The sequence below is a fragment of the Bos taurus genome, chromosome 11 (assembly GCF_002263795.3).
Source record: "Bos taurus isolate L1 Dominette 01449 registration number 42190680 breed Hereford chromosome 11, ARS-UCD2.0, whole genome shotgun sequence".
In the NCBI taxonomy this organism is placed as follows: domain Eukaryota; kingdom Metazoa; phylum Chordata; class Mammalia; order Artiodactyla; family Bovidae; genus Bos; species Bos taurus.
The window spans coordinates 62,519,708-62,535,981 of NC_037338.1; the positions used below are offsets into that span (position 1 = coordinate 62,519,708).

The 16,274-nt window shown below is 37.5% G+C and overlaps 1 protein-coding gene across 3 annotated transcripts in view; it reads right to left on the bottom strand.

The window, feature by feature from the left end:
* PELI1 (pellino E3 ubiquitin protein ligase 1) overlaps positions 1-16,274 on the bottom strand; it is a 56,554-nt gene that overhangs the window by 2,471 nt on the left and 37,809 nt on the right. For 2 of the 3 annotated variants that reach the window (XM_059891339.1, NM_001078004.1), the window contains 5 exon segments: positions 12,725-12,864; positions 9,798-9,927; positions 3,550-3,651; positions 828-1,025; positions 552-740 (listed from right to left, as the gene is read on the bottom strand). In XM_059891339.1, coding sequence (XP_059747322.1) covers positions 552-740; positions 828-1,025; positions 3,550-3,651; positions 9,798-9,927; positions 12,725-12,795 — 690 coding nt within the window. In that variant the 5' untranslated portion in view covers positions 12,796-12,864. 3 annotated transcript variants of the gene reach the window in all.

A 16,274-nucleotide genomic window follows, 5' to 3' on the forward strand; every position in this document is an offset into this window, starting at 1 on the left:
ACATTCACCAGGGAGTTTTGGATTTTTACTTCAGAGTTTTGGTTTTACAAGCTCCTTACTCAAGAATCAAGATTTCCTCTGGTTGTTTATTGAAGAAACTTGAATGGCAGTCATGAAAAATACAGGTTTCAAAATCAAGGATAAAATATTGAACAGCAACATATCTTTTCAGAGTTGTAGTAAAGACAATTTATGATTAAACCATCTGACTAATCAGTTAGCTTAATATTTCCAATTTGGTAAATATCTTGGTCAAAGATTTACAGATACAAGTAGAAAATACACAGAGTGTTGTTTAAATTGGGAAAGCTTAGGTTTTAAAATATATTAACAAAATATAAAAAAAGAATACATTTTTAGAGTGTCCTCATTGAAAAACTAGGATACTACCCTCCTCGTATAGTGTTTGGAAGTCAGAGCTTGATAGCCACACTTTGTACTTTGTATCAGCAAAAGATTTAATAGTTTTGGGGAATACGTAATGCATTCAGTCCAACTCACCCTATGAAGTCTACTGTAATTAAGTAAGAAGTTTACGTCTTAGTACTCACCATTTTCCCTCTCTGCTGAGCTGATCTGGTTTCACGCAGGCTAAACACATTTCCACACACTGATATTTCTCTCCATATTCCAGGTTTGGAGTCTTCTGTGAACCCATTGCGTGGATGCATAACAAGAACGCCATTAGTGGTCAGGCCATCCATCTGTCCATCTGATGTCTTCCATTTGGCAGCCTTCTCCTAGCAGGAAAAATAGCTTCTGTTTATTTGTAAACTGGGAAACTGAAGTGGTTGTGAAAGGCAACATTTAGGAAAAAAGCTTTTTACCCCAAGAAAGATGTTTTTTGATGAGTCAAATCCTGCAGCATAAATCCGTGCTGTAAAGGGGGGATTCCGTTCACATATGATTCTACAGGCAAATCTTGATATGGTGCTCTGCACTGACTGTGTATCAGAATTACTTTGACTTCCAGGAACTGTGTCAGTTACTACAAAATCAATGGGACTTTCAGTCGACCGGCCAATCTAAGAGAAAAAGAAATATCTATAAAACTACTGAAAGGAACACAGCGGAAAATTCCCTCAAAGGCACAAACAATAAGGTGAAATCATCAAGCCTCTGAAATTTCTAAAGCCCAAACTTATTATACTTAACTCTGGGGGTATCTATACCCTTGAAAACCAATCTCTCAGATTTCCTCTGATGTAGTAATCACTTAGAGCATAGAATTAAGTAGGAACTTGCTACCCAGAATATAGGAAACCCTCAGAGAATGAAGAGTTTAGGATGGCTGAAATTTCTAAGTGGGTGCAGATTTTAATTTTAACCCCTTGGGACAGAAATATGTCTACCACATATTACTCTAGTTTCCTTAACAGAACATAATGAACATAAAAATAAATATTCTATGATGACTCCAGGACATTACACTTATGAATACTGTTTATATTAAGCTGAAGTGCAGTGACGTCTTTGGGTGCTATAAAGGTGTAGAAGAACACTGATCCCTATGTTAAAACCTTACAAAGCCGTGCTTTGAGGTCTTATGTCTACTTCACAGATTTTCTCCTGTCTTTTCTGTCAGGCTGTCAACTTTCATTGCTTGCTGATGGGTATACTTGTTTCTGCAGCATACTCCTCCTTGAACCAGCTACTCTGAATTCGGCTTTGGGTTGAGAAATCAGATAATTGAACTTCAAAGAACAGTATTTCAAAAGGTTCTTGGTGATGGCCTAAGGGATTCTCTAGGGAGTTAGAGAAAAGGAATTTCAGTACATGGACTCTGTGGCATTTATTTTATATGCCTAAATGTCTTTTCTGTTTTCTTCCTGGTTCTTGGCCATAGTTTAAAGACAAGTTTCCTTGAACAGAGTTCTGCTGGATGAGGTGTCAGTGAAGTAAAAACATCTTCAAATGTACTAGCTAGTAAATTAATTAATTTCATTTTGAAAGATGAAAGTTGAAAAAATGAAATTGGTGGAAAAGACGTCAAAGGTGACAATTATCACAGGGTATTAAACATTTAGAAATCAGTTCATTAATGTATTTGTTATAAAGTAGTATCATAGGACTTCCCTGGTGGTTCAGTGGTTAAGAAGCCGCCTACCAATGCAGGGGACAGGTCTGACCCTTGGTCTGGGAGGATCCCACGTGTCATGGGACAACTAAGTCCAAGCACTGTAACTACTGAAGCCCACGAGCCTAGAGCCCGTGCTCTGTCACAAGAGAGGCCACCACAATGCGAAGCCTGCTCACTAACAGAGCTGCCCACTCACTGCCACTAGAGAAAGCCTGCTCGCAGCAATGAAGACCAGCACAGCCAAAAATAAACAACACTGAATAAGGAGCATCATCAAAAATAAAGTTGTTCTTGAGAAAAACTACTGACCCTTTATAAAGATGACAACTCTTAAGTTGTTCTTCGCCTAGTTGAGCTTTAAGAATTCCTTTTATCAACACACTTTCAGATAAAACTCTAGTGTTTTTATCCTGCCACTAAGTACAAAGACTTATTTAGTCTGGATAGTTTTAGGGGGAAATTTATTGATTAAAAAAATGTAACATTTGGATATTCCTTTCTTTATTTCTAAGAATACGATATCTAAAAAATATGGTCTTAAACCTTTGAAACTAATAATATTTCCACTATTCTAAAAAATTCAGCATTCCATTAAGAGGGTTGAGTGTAAGGTGACTTTAAAGAAATATTTTGTTACTGGCTACAGCAAAGACATCTCCAGGCCTTTTTATCTTCATTTTATCTCATAAAGTTAAGAAAAACTGTAAAGTCATTGGGACAATAATTATAAGAACAACATTATTAGGCACTTTATATCCTATTTAAGTTTGTTTCAAAAAAGCCCAAGGCTTTACAAAAACCCAATAGTAAGAGAAACGATGTCATGAATATCAAGAATCTTGCTTATGTCTTTAAGGTTTGGCTTTTCTGTCACTGATTTATAAAACCATCAGTACTGGATTGGTACAAAGAATGAGAGAAATAAAAACTTACTATACCATTAGCTTTGAGCAAATATGTGCTGAGAAGAAAGTTTGACTTCACATATATGATATGAATAATTAGAAACTGTACTTTTAGTTGCCTAGAGAGGGAAAGTGAGAATAGCAAAAAAGATCATAAATGTGTATAAAATATCCCTTGGTTTCTTTTTTGGATAATAATTATTCTTACAGCTACCAATACTAGCAGCTAAGTGTTTACCAGGTACCTGGCACAGTTCTGAGTACTTCAGAGGGACTAACACATTCAAGCTTCCCAATAGTCATCTGAAGGAAGTTCTATTATCTCACTTTATAGGAGGAAACTGATGCAGAGAGTGGCTAAGTAATGTTTACCAGAAATTCTGATATCAGAGCCCATCTCTTACCCATGTTATGTGGACTTCTAGACATGGGGTTTAGAAATCAACATATATTTTAATGAAATGCATTAAGTGTGATAACCTTTAAGCTGACCACAGCGAAAGTCAATTACAACAGGTTTTTAACTTTTGTTTTTTAAGAAAAAAAGTTGAGATGTTATAATACCTGAAACATATCAGTGTTGCTGTCATGAGTATATTCAACCACTACTGTCTGTGCTCGAGACAAGGTGTATGATATGCTATGCTGGTCCTTATTGCTTATTGCCTAAGAAAAAAAAAGATTAATAGCAAAAATTAGCAGGTACATCAATCTAAATAGATAACCATAATAGATAACCTTTTAAAAAAAAAAAAAAATAGGGAGCTGTGCTCATTATACTATAACAATGTAATTGGAAAAAGAATCTGAGAAAGAAGAGATGCATATAAATGTATAACTGAATCACCCTGTTGTGCACCCAACACTAACACATTGTATTGGAGTATATGTACTCCAACATATAACAAAAGTTAAAAAAAAAATACCACTATACTGCTTCAAGGGTAAGTCAAGTATTTTATAATTACAAAAGAAAACATCTCTTATGTCACTGCTGGTATTCATTTCACCTATACACAGACATATAAAAATATATATGTTAATACATAACCAAGGATATCATTGCTGCTATTTTGAATAAAATGTTTGATCAATTGCAAATAAGAAAAATAGAGGTTTTTATTCTTTCTTTAAAAAATGGTAATTTGTTTATTACATGTGTGACATATTTTCCCCCTGAAATTTAGAGATTAATAACTTGCATAACCTTTGCTGTGACAGTGGTTTCTTAGAGTGAGTGGAGTGCAGAAGAATTCAGGCAGACCTCATTTTATTATGCTTCACAGATACTGAATTTTTTATAAATTGAAGATTTGTGGCAACCCTGCATTGTCAGATGATGGTTAGCATTTAGCATTAAAAGTACTTTAAAATTAAGGGCTTTCCTGGTGGCTCAATGGTGGGAAATTCCATGGAGAGGGGAGCGTAGTAGGCTACAGCTGATGAGGTCGCAAGAGTTGGACACAGCTGAGTAACTTTCACGATGCTATTACTGCACACTTAGTGTGCTCAGTCACTCAGTCGTATCCAACTCTTTGTGACCGATGGACTGTAGCCCGCCTGCTCCTCTATCCATGGGATTCTCCAGGCAAGAATACTGGAGTGGGTTGCCATTCCCTTCTTCTGGGGATCTTCCCGACCCAAGGATCGAACCCGGGTCTCCTATAATGCAGGTGGATTCTTTACCATATGAGCCACCAGGGAAGCCTGTACACTTAGGAGACCACAGCATAGTGCAAACATAACTTTTATATATATATTAGGAAATGAAACCAGTTGTGATTTGCTTTATTGTAGTGGTCTGAAACTGATCCCAAAATATATCTGAGGTCTATCTGTGCACTGAAGCAATTACAGAGTAAAAACATAAGTTCAGTGTATTAAAAAAATTGTAAAATCTGAGTCTCCATTATAAGTATTTCAAGTTATAAGATACTTAAAGGAGAAAATACAAAATCTTGCAAGACAAGAGGAATCTTATTTAATAACTCAAAGAGGTTTAAAGTTAACAAATAAGCAGAGTTAACTGGTTTTCCTAGCCACTCTGTCACTCTATAGATGACAAGTACTTGCCATATGCTAGGCTAGATACAGAAAAATTCATAGAATGATTAAACATACCAAAGGAAATGGATATAATGCTTATGACTGTATTATTGACATATGCCAAACTAAAAACATTGCTAAAAAGAACTTCTCAGTTTTGTTTTCAGGCGTTTTCTATGCATATGAGTTGATGATAATATCAGAGGGGGGAAAACCTGCACAGAGGAAGTGGAAACAGCTTGTGTAAAAGAAACACAGAAAGACACAGAAGAATGATTATATGCAGCAAAGAGGCTAAATGAAAAAAAAACTTTCATAATTAGAACTTTGGTATTATGAAATTTTACTTGGTTTCAATTGGTAGCTAACCTGTAATATAAAGTCTTCATAGATTTAAGATAATTAAGACTGTGAAATTTTCAAATATACAAAAAGAATATACAAACACCTGGGTACTAAGTACCCAACTTTTATCGTTCTTACTAATACCATTTCTGCTTCTGATATTTTAAAAGAAATTAAACTGCAGATATAACGAAGGCTGCTTATATGTCCTTCCCTACTCCTGTCTCTGTAGAGGAACTGAACCTCAAGAGTACAGTTTAGGTCACTCCCATGCACTTTAACAGGCTTTACGACACACTGATGCATTCATAAACATGACAAAAATGGCTTTAAAGATTTAAAAACCTATAATTACTTTATCTCAACAATAAGCAGCTGACTTTTCAATGAAATAATTTTTTAGTACTTTGGCCATTAATTCTTAACGGCTAAAGGGATTTAAAAACACAGGTTTTGTGTACTTTGAGATTATAAGCTGTTTTTTTTTTAACTATGAGATCTACTCTGATTGAGAATACAGAGCTGTGTCAAGTTAAATTCTCACTGGATTGGAAGTCAGGGTTTAAGCACTCATCCCAGATGACTGCTAGACTAAACAGTTAGTTTTCTTCCTGACCTCATTACACACTCCTCCAAAACTGAAAAAGCAGAAAGTCAATCTTTGATCCCTAAGATTCTTGCTGCCTAGTAAAGATGAAAAGGAGCCAGCAATGAAACACGAGGAGTATGACAGTAAAAATACGAAGAGAAGTACACAACAGGAAATTACAGAAGTAAGACTTAGAAAGATTTGCCCTAGGATAGTAGTTCTTAACCAGAGGTAGTGTCAGCTGTATAAGGGGCATTTGGTGGCTGTGTTTGTTGGCCATCACAATGATTTGAGGGCTGAAATGGCATTCAGTGGGAAGGGACCAAGAATATTAGGTTGGTGCAAAAGTAATGGCTATTTGCATTGTTGAACTCTGCCTTTAATATTGGAATAAATTCCTAAATAAACGTGGCTATGTTATTATACATCATTTTAATGTGCATTTCTCACTTTATTTTTTTTGCTAATGACTTATTACTTGTTGTTTATATTTATTTTAGACTATAGAAATGATGCTAGATAAAAAGCAAATTTGAGCAATTTTTTATTCGAGCTCAAAACTGATCATAAGGTAGCAGAGACAACTTGTAACATCAACAATGCATCTGGCCCAGGAACTGCTAATGAACATACAGTGCAGTGGTGGTTCAAGAAGTTTTGCAAAGGAGACAAGCGCCTTGAAGATGAGGAGTGCAGTGGTTGGCTATCGGAAGTTGACAGTGACCAACTGAGAGCATCACTGAAGCTGATCCTCTTACAACTACACAAGAAATTGCCAAAGAATTCAACATCGACCATTCTATGGTCATTTGGCATTTGAAGCAAATTAGAAAGGTAAAAAATCTTGATAAGTGGGTGCCTAATGAGCTGACTGCAAATCAAAAAAATCATTTTGAAGTGACATCCTCTCTTATTCTACACAACAAACCATTTTTCAACCAGATTGTGACATGTGACGAAAAGTGGATTTTATACAACAACCGGCAATGATCAACTCAGTGGCTAGACTGAGAAGAAGCCCCAGAGCACTTCTCAAAGCCAAACTTGTGCCAAAAAAATGTCATGGTCACTGTTTGGTGGCCTGCTGCCCATCTGATCCACTATAGCTTCCAGAATTCTGGTGAAACCATTACATCTGAGAAGTATGTTCAGCAAATCAATGAGATGCACCAAAAACTGCAACACCTGTAGCCGGCAATGGTCAACAGCAAGGGCCCAATTCCTCTCCATGACAATGCCTGACCACACACTGCACAAACAATGCTTCAAAAGTTAAATGAATTGGGCTACGAAGTTCTGTCTCATCCACCATATTCATCTGATCTCTTGCCAACCAACTACCACTTCTTCAAGCATCTTGACAACTTTTGGCAGGGAAAACACTTTCACAACCAGGAGGCAGCAGAAAATGCTTTCCAAGAGTTCATGGAATCCTGAAGCACAGATTTTTATGCTACAGGAATAAACAAAATTATTTCTCATTGGCAAAAATGTGTTGACTATAATAGTTCCTATTTTGATTAATATAAAGATGTATTTGAGTGTACTTATAATGATTCAAAATTCACGGTCCGAAACTGTAATAACTTTTGCACCACGAAGAGAGTGAAAAAGTTGGCTTAGAGCTCAACATTCAGAAAAGGAAGATCATGGCATCTGGTCCCATCACTTCATGGCAAATAGATGGGGAAACAGTGGAAACAGTGTCAGACTTTATTTTTTTGGACTCCAAAATCACTGCAGAAGGTGACTGCAGCCATGAAATTAAAAGACGCTTACTCCTTGGAAGGAAAGTTATGACCAACCTAGATAGCATATTCAAAAGCAGAGACATTACTTTGCCAACAAAGGTCCGTCTAGTCAAGGCTATGGTTTTTCCAGTGGTCATGTATGGATGTGAGAGTTGGACTGTGAAGAAGGCTAAACGCTGAAGAATTGATGCTTTTGAACTGTGGTGTTGGAGAAAACTCTTGAGAGTCCTTTGGTCTGCAAGGAGATCCAACCAGTCCATTCTGAAGGAGATCAGCCCTGGGATTTCTTTGGAAGGAATGATGCTAAAACTGAAACTCCAGTACTTTGGCCACCTCATGCGAAGAGTTGACTCATTGGAAAACATTCTGATGCTGGGAGGGATTGGGGGCAGGAGGAGAAGGGGACAACAGAGGATGAGATGGCTGGATGGCATCACTGACTCGATGGACGTGAGTCTGAGTGAACTCCGGGAGTTGGTGATGGACAGGGAGGCCTGGCATGCTGCGATTCATGGGGTTGCAAAGAGTCAGACGCGACTGAACTGAACTGAATATTAAATATCCTGCAACAGATGGGACAGTCCTACATAAAGAAGAATTGGCACACCCAAAATGCCAAGAGCACTTCAGTGGCACTTCAGTGGGGAAATACTGGAAAGAAGTTCCTCAGATCAATAAACCTTTCACTCTACCACCTGCTTATTATTTATCAGCACATCCCTTCTTTGCAAAAAAACAGAAAGAAACACGTAAAGAAAACTGTCACTTTTCTACATTCCCTGGCTCTTAAATAGTAAGAGAAGACTCCTTGAGGACTCTTGCTTAGACACCACACTGGATATAAAACAAAGCCAAAAGTCCAGGGACTGCAAATATGACTTGAAACAAGGCACTGTATGCCAATTTCTCTCTCATTTATTTTTAACCTACAAAAATATACCTTAGATGGTGTAATATTAATGTACATTCTGGGGTTGCTTAAAGATATAGGTATTTCCAGATGTAAAGAACTCTTTGTAATGTTTATTCATTCACCACAGTATCAAATTTAATCTGTGTTATAAAACTGGAAGTAGAAGAATACACAGGAAATTTAAGATCTGAAATGTCCCCTTATTGTCTATCACTCTAGGAAAAGCCCAAGTGCCCTGAAATGGTGGCCTAGCTTCTGGAAATTTTGGTTGGGAATAAAAACGGGGTTCAGTTCAGTTCAGTCGCTCAGTCGTGTCTGACTCTTTGCGACCCCATGAATCGCAGCACGCCAGGCCTCCCTGTCCATCACCAACTCCCGGAGTTCACCTAGACTCACGTCCATCGAGTCAGTGATGCCATCCAGCCATCTCATCCTCTGTCGTCCCCTTCTCCTCCTGCCCCCAATCCCTCCCAGCATTAGAGTCTTTTCCAATGAGTCAACTTTTCACATGAGGTGAAGCATGAAATAGGCCAGGAGACTGAGAAGTTGTGTTACAGACACAATTGGGTATTTGCTTTCACAGCTTTGATTTGATTTAATAATTAATGAAGGTCTACTGTATTTAAGGCACTATGCTACAATGCTGTGGGGGTCATAAAATAAAAAATAAAAACAAGAGCATCCATAAAATCTTTGATAAAGACCACTCAGTTAAAAAAATGATCTCATCCAAACATGTTTCTAGGCCCTGAATACATATATTCTGTACCACGCTCCTTGCCCAGCTCAGGGAGGTCCCTCGAGTAATAGCGGGAACGCACTACATCTCAGGGCAGTTCCACAATTCCAAATTCTAGATGAAGCCCTGTCCCCCCTCCACCCCAACTTTTTTTTTAATGACAAAAAAGGAATTATTTCCTTCTAATGGATTATTTCCTTCTAATGGATTATTTCCTTCTCATGGATCCCAGTGTGTCATTAAAAAAAAAAGTCCTATGCCCTTTTAGATGGCATTTCTTTAGATATCCTATCTCCCAAGTGTCTTTTCCCATCCAAACAAAAGGAAACTTCTGGTATACAATGTGAAGGGTCTGCTAGAGAACATGAACAGCATATATAAGTCTTTCAATTTCTCCAAGTTAATTTACTTAGTGTTTGTTTGTGTTACCTTTGCAGCCTGAGGAGTACAAGCAACATGCACGGTGCTGGGCTTCACCCCATTTGCCTTAGGTCTTTTAAACAAAGCAAATCTACTTTTCCTCCTTCCTCTATCGCCGTTTGGAAGAGACCCATTATACCTGATGGGGGAGAAAAAAATTTAGATGATCTCATGAAAGAACCACACAATTCTAAAACAAATGCTTTACTTTGTCTTAGAGGATCAACCACTGATTAATTATCTATTAGTAGATTATAAGTGTCTGGAATTAACTTTTAGCGACTGCTGATCCCCAGACCAGCTGCCTGAGTGTGAAACAAAAAAGATTTTTTTCTGTCTACATCTGAAGTCACAGAGAAGTACCTTTTGGATTACACACAGATTTAAATTACTTGTATTTTTCTTCCCTCTTTTATTTAAGATAATCAAGAGCTGATTAATGGCATATCTGACTTCTTATGACTCATTCTATTTTTTTTAAAGGTGAATGTTTGCATGTGGTAATACAACCTTTAAAAGTACATATTTAAACAAATATGACGTTTAAAATAGAATCTCCTTTAATTATGAACCAAACACTTTATAAGTAACTGAACTTTTTAAATTAGGAATTTTTAGACTTGTTAGTCTCAGCTACTGGCTTGTACACATTCACATTAGTCAGTAAAACCTGTCCGACTGAGCATAAGTAAGTGGCCGTTAAACACGTTTGTTGCTCAGATCTTATGATCATTTCTCCATGATAACATAAACACGCTCTAAAGGTAAGCAAGTGAGCGAGGAGTGAACCAATAGGAAAAAGGTTCAAAACAAACATCTGGGTGTTAACTATGTACTAGGCACTAGTGGGTTCTGGGTGTTAACTATGTACTAGGCACTAGTGGGTTCTAGTTCACAAATCACTTTATTTTATCCATTCTCTCATAAAAACTGCAAGACCGGTATCACTTGCCACTGTTACAGGCTAGGAATTAAGTTATTCTTCAGAGGAACTGAGTCCCTCCATTATTTTCTGAAGGTCACACCAGTGACACTGGCAAAGCTAGAACTGGAATCTAGGTGCTTGCTGTGCTTTTTTTCATTCTTTACTGCTTTGCTGAGGCATGAACAGTAGCTTAATAATACTCTCTCCTCAAGTACTGTCCCCCTTATTGCGCAACAAACACCTTTGGTGTGATGGTTTCTTGTTTATAGCTGGTTAATCTGGGGGGAAACCGAGGCAAGGAATGGGTAGTTTTGAGGGTGGAGGAGACTGTGCTTATAAAATGGCCTACACTAGGGGCTGACAAGGAAGGCAAGGGAGTTTACTCAAAGGTTGTCAGATATAGAAATTACACTGAACAACCTTTATAAAATGTAAAACACACTGATTCTTCTGGCAAAAGCCCCTGCTAACCTTGCTAAAGGTTCATGGTAGTGCCCCTCAGCTAATACATACTGGATTTTGCTGCTTGGGACTGTGCTGCCCCCAGTCTCACACACTGAGGGCTCCTCACTGCCCCTTACTACTGTCTACCAGAGCTCGCCTCCTTCCTCTTTTGGACATATGCTCTCTATTCCTACACTGTGTTCCTGTAGCTCAGAGCTCTTTTCCAAATAGCATCAGCACAAAACTGACCACCTTATCCAGCCTGACTTCTCCTTCTAAAATGTTGAGAAGCAGCATTGTTTGCATTTTAATACATCAAGTGCCAGGTACAGAGACAACCATTTTATAAGGTTAACTGAGAAACCGCTGGGCTAAAAGAGCCAGTTTAAACCATATACTAAATTTCAAATTCTAAGTCTTCAGATGACTCAAATTTCCTACTGAAGAATTTAACTTTGAATAGCTTTTGGTGGTTAAAAATCTGTTATTAATACATCAAAATCAATGTGATTTTAAATTGTAATATTGTATTTCCTATATTAAGTTTACAATCTTTTAAATTGTTTTTGAGAAAACAACATTTTCTTTAATCTCAAGGGACCTTAGTTGATCTTGTCTGTCATTTTACAGAAGAGGAAACTAAGGCCCAAAATGGTTAAGTGACTTGCCTAAGGCCACACAGCTAGCAGTGTTGGAAAAAGTACTGGAATTCAGGATTCCTGGCTTCCAGTTAAGCTCAGTAACACCATATTATTTCCCCAGTTTTTCTTACTTTCGTATCTGAAACAATGGCCACAGTTTCAGTTAAAGAAGAATTTGCACCAACCTGATTCTAAAATATGTTGTAAATGTCTAGAATTGTTTTTTAGGCAGGACAGAAGCAGTAGGGAGAAAGTAAATTTTACAATGTCTAGTTTCTGAGATCTCTAAGAAACAGACTAACATTGTGTCTCCATTTTGACACTGTGGCAAGTTTAGACTGGATAAACTGCAATAATGGAATCATTTATTCCTCAATCATAAGACTGTATGAGTTGAATGGATGAGATTACTTTTGAAGCAAACAAGTAGCAATGTCCTGGGCTTCAGAATCATCACATTGTCATGTCTATACAACTCTTTTAAGTACAGGACCAAAAGCACAAAGCAGCATCTGTCTCAGAGGGCAAAGGAACAAATTAACACTAACCTACATGAAATGACCTAAGCAGAGGGGAGATTTTGGGTACAGTCAGCTGAGGCAAATTTTCTAAAAGACGACGTAGGGAAGACAAATGGACTGGCTATGTGACTTTAGACAAGTACATTTTTCACTTCATCTTTAAGAAGGTTTGTCCTTTCTAGGGGTGAGGGTGAGGCAGAGTTTATGGAGCATTTGAGTACTTACAAAGGATGGCATAAAAATGAGAATTAAAAGAATTTCTTAATTTGGTAATATAACTCTGTAGCTTTAAATACTCTTTGGAAATAGGCAGGATATAAATTCTAAAAAAAAGTGCATTTAACCAAGATTTTCAAGTTACCATATATCATTCAATTTTATGCTCATCAGATGGAGAAGTCTTACCCTAAGACAATGAGTTCACCATATTTTACTGGTGCTTTGGATGGATGATTTTCTTGATCAGGAGAAAACATGAGCTTGGCTGTCTTTCTCAAATCTTTGTTCACTGGTCAGGAGCCTTGGGACACCTTTTGCATTATTTCCTATGGGGGAAAAGTTTTCATTAATAATTTGAACAATGAATTTCAGTTTAAGTAAAGATGTTCTTTTCTAAAAGTCCTTGTGAGCACAATATTATGAAAATTATCACATAATATATATAGTGTGTGACATTTCCCCCAATAATGGTTGTATAGTTGATATAACTGTTTAAACACATTAAAATGTAAATTTAGGAATGTTAACTTTACATTAAAAATGTAAATTCCAGTTCCAGGACGATGAGGAAGACATTATTTTCCCTATGATTTCTGCTAATTATAACCCAAAACCCTGAACACTATATATAAAGCAGAAGAAGACTCTGAAAAGTAGAGAGAAGGCAGAACAGCTAGGGGCCTTGGGGCCCATGGAACGACTTCGTGGCAAGTTCTTTGGGTTTTCTTTTTGCCTAATATCAATATATCCCAGATCTGAAGCTCAAGAATCTAGCAACCTGGAAATGTCAACTGGCAGAGAGAAAAACAAACACCTGACAAAATGCTGCTCTCTCTGGTCAAAAGAACAAGAAAACGCAGCCTTAGCAAGACAGAAAACTTGTGACAATAACTGCTCCACTGCAGCCAGCACCACAGAAAACACTGTGACCCCACCATCGCACTCACCAGCAGGAGCTGAGCGGTGAGCCCGGACATCCACCTCAGGAGGCCATGAGGCGGCCTGACCTCCCTCTGGGCTACCCGTGCCAGAGGCAGTGTCAGAACAGGCCAAGTGGAGAGCCGGCACAACCACCCTGTTGGCTGGCAACATGCCCCCTCCTCTGCCCAAGTGGTGTCAGTGGACAGCGCAGGGAGCCTAGGGTTCCATTCCAATTCAGCAGGATCTTCTTCCCTCAGGGGTCAATGGAGGCCAAGCAGGGAACCTGGACTTCCATGTCCACCTAGTAGCAGTAAGAAGGCTCCCCGTACTCCCCTGACAGAGCAATGTGAGGAAAAGTCAGTGAAAACAGAAGGTCTGGATGATATTCAGAGTGTCCAAACGTACAACGAAAATGTCCAGCTTTCAAAAGAAAGCCACTTACTATATAAAGTACAAGACAGAATTAAAACAATGCAAAAAGATAATCAACAGGTGCCAGAAGTTTAGATGACAGAGACGTGAGAATTATCTAACAAAGATTTTAAATCAGTCATGATAAAAAATTTCAGTAATCAACTACAAACAAATTTGCGGCAAAGAGACAAACAAAAAATAGTCTCCACAAAGAAACAGAAGATATGTAAAGTTCACTGGATGGGCTCAACCCAGAATGGAAGGTATGTAGGAAAGGAATGAGCTGGAAGACAGAAAGTACCCAGTCTGAACAACAGACAGGAAATTAGACTGGAAAAATACAGGAAGGAGCCTCATGGACCTGTGGGGCTACAAAACGGCCCATTTAATAACATTAGGATCACTGGAGTTCAGAATGAAAGGAGAAAGAACCGAGCTGAAAAAGCACTCAAACAATGACTGAAATGCAACAAATGTGAAAAGGGGAACAAAACCACAGATTCAGGAAGCTGAACAAACTCCACATAGGATAAAACCAAAGAAATCTATGCCAAGACACATGGTAATTAAACTTCTGACTTAAAGGCAAAGAAATTTTCTTGAAAGTAGCCAGAGAAGAACTAAACCTTACCTACAGGGGGAAAACAATGAATTTCTCACCAGAAACTACACAAGACAGAAGCAAGTGGCCTATTTTTTTCAGGTGCTGAAAGAAAGTAACTATCAACCAGATTCCAGCAAGAATGGAAAGAAAAATTAAGACATTCTCAGATGAGGAAAAATTAAGAGAATCTGTCACCAGCAGAGCTACTCTAATAGAATGGCTAGCAGGAATTCACTAAACAGAAAATAAATTTTTTAAAAAATAGTAACTTGGAACACCAGAAAAGAACAAAGAACATGGTAGTAAAATCAAGACTTCTTTTCACACAAACCTGTACATAAATGTTTATAGCAGCTTTATGCATAGTAGCCAAAAACTTGAATTAATCCAGATGTTCTTTACTGAGTGGATGATTAACCTGTGGTACATCCATACTACGGAATAGTTCTCACCAATAAAAAGGAATAAACTACTGGTACATGAAACATCATGGACAAATCTTTAGAGAATTATGCTGAATATAAAAATCTAAGCTCAGAAGGTTACATATATGATTTCTTTTATATAACACCCTTGAAATGACAAAATTACAGAAACAGAAATCAGATAAGTGGCTGCCAAAGGTTAAACTGGGGGTGGGAGCAGGGGGGAAGTGAATGCAACTACAAAAAAGCAACAGGAAGGCACCACAGTGGTGATGGAAATGAGCTATAGCCTTATCAGTGTCAGTATTCTATAAAACCGGAATACTGTGATATTGTGCTACAGTTTTACAACTACAGTTGCAAATAACAAGATCATCTGATCGACACTATGTCGTATATCAATATATGAATGTCTATCCCTTTTACTTCTCCCCTAAAGAAGCATTCCACTTTAAAAAGCTTAGATTTAACCAGGGGTTTTAAATGAACTCTTCTTAGACAATTAACGTACTGCCATCTAAACATGAAAACACTGCTGTGGCACACTTCTGACCAAGAACAGTAAGAATTAAAACTTCAATAACATGAATTAATTAAATTTAAAATTTAAATTAAGTTTTAATAACACTGTCCTGATTCAGATTCCTTTTTAGAGTTACTTTCTATTTTTAGGAAGTGGGGGGTTTTCATTTATAGCAGCAAAACATTTCCTTAAAAAGAACTTATTTAAAGAAGTCAATTTCAACAGTATTAAATAGGATTAGTAAGCACATAGATATGGCAAAAATCTGAAAATGATACATAAATGCCCATATTTGGCTGACACTAGTTTTTAGCATGGCTAACAAGTACTAACCTATGTTATAGTTCTAGTTCTCTTTGAATAAACCAATCTGTTTCCTCATCTCTAAAAATGAAGGGACTAAAGTAAAACGAAGAGAACGTTGGAGGTGAAAATATATGAGAAACCATCTGGTCCTAACATAAAAATTTACAAGTAATGTGCATACAGAACTATAGATTTAGTCCTATTGCCCCTATAGCAAAACAAGAACTAATTCTAGCTTTGACAAGGAATAAGAGTAGGGCTGGCATATACTCACCATTCTATATTTTCTAGAGCCTCTGGCCAAATTAGCCAAGAAAAACAATATGTTCCCAATTATTCTTACTTTGGTTAGATTCCTGAGAGGGTCTAATTTGAGATATTTATCAGATATCAAAATTTCAATCACAGGAACACACTGAAACTTGGTTTCTATTTTTGTATCTAATAATCAAAATCTCTAATAAGATACTTTAGTAGTAATGGTTATTTACGATCTTAAACAAGGCCCAGCAGCTAGATAGTAACTCTTGCATTCACTCTCTG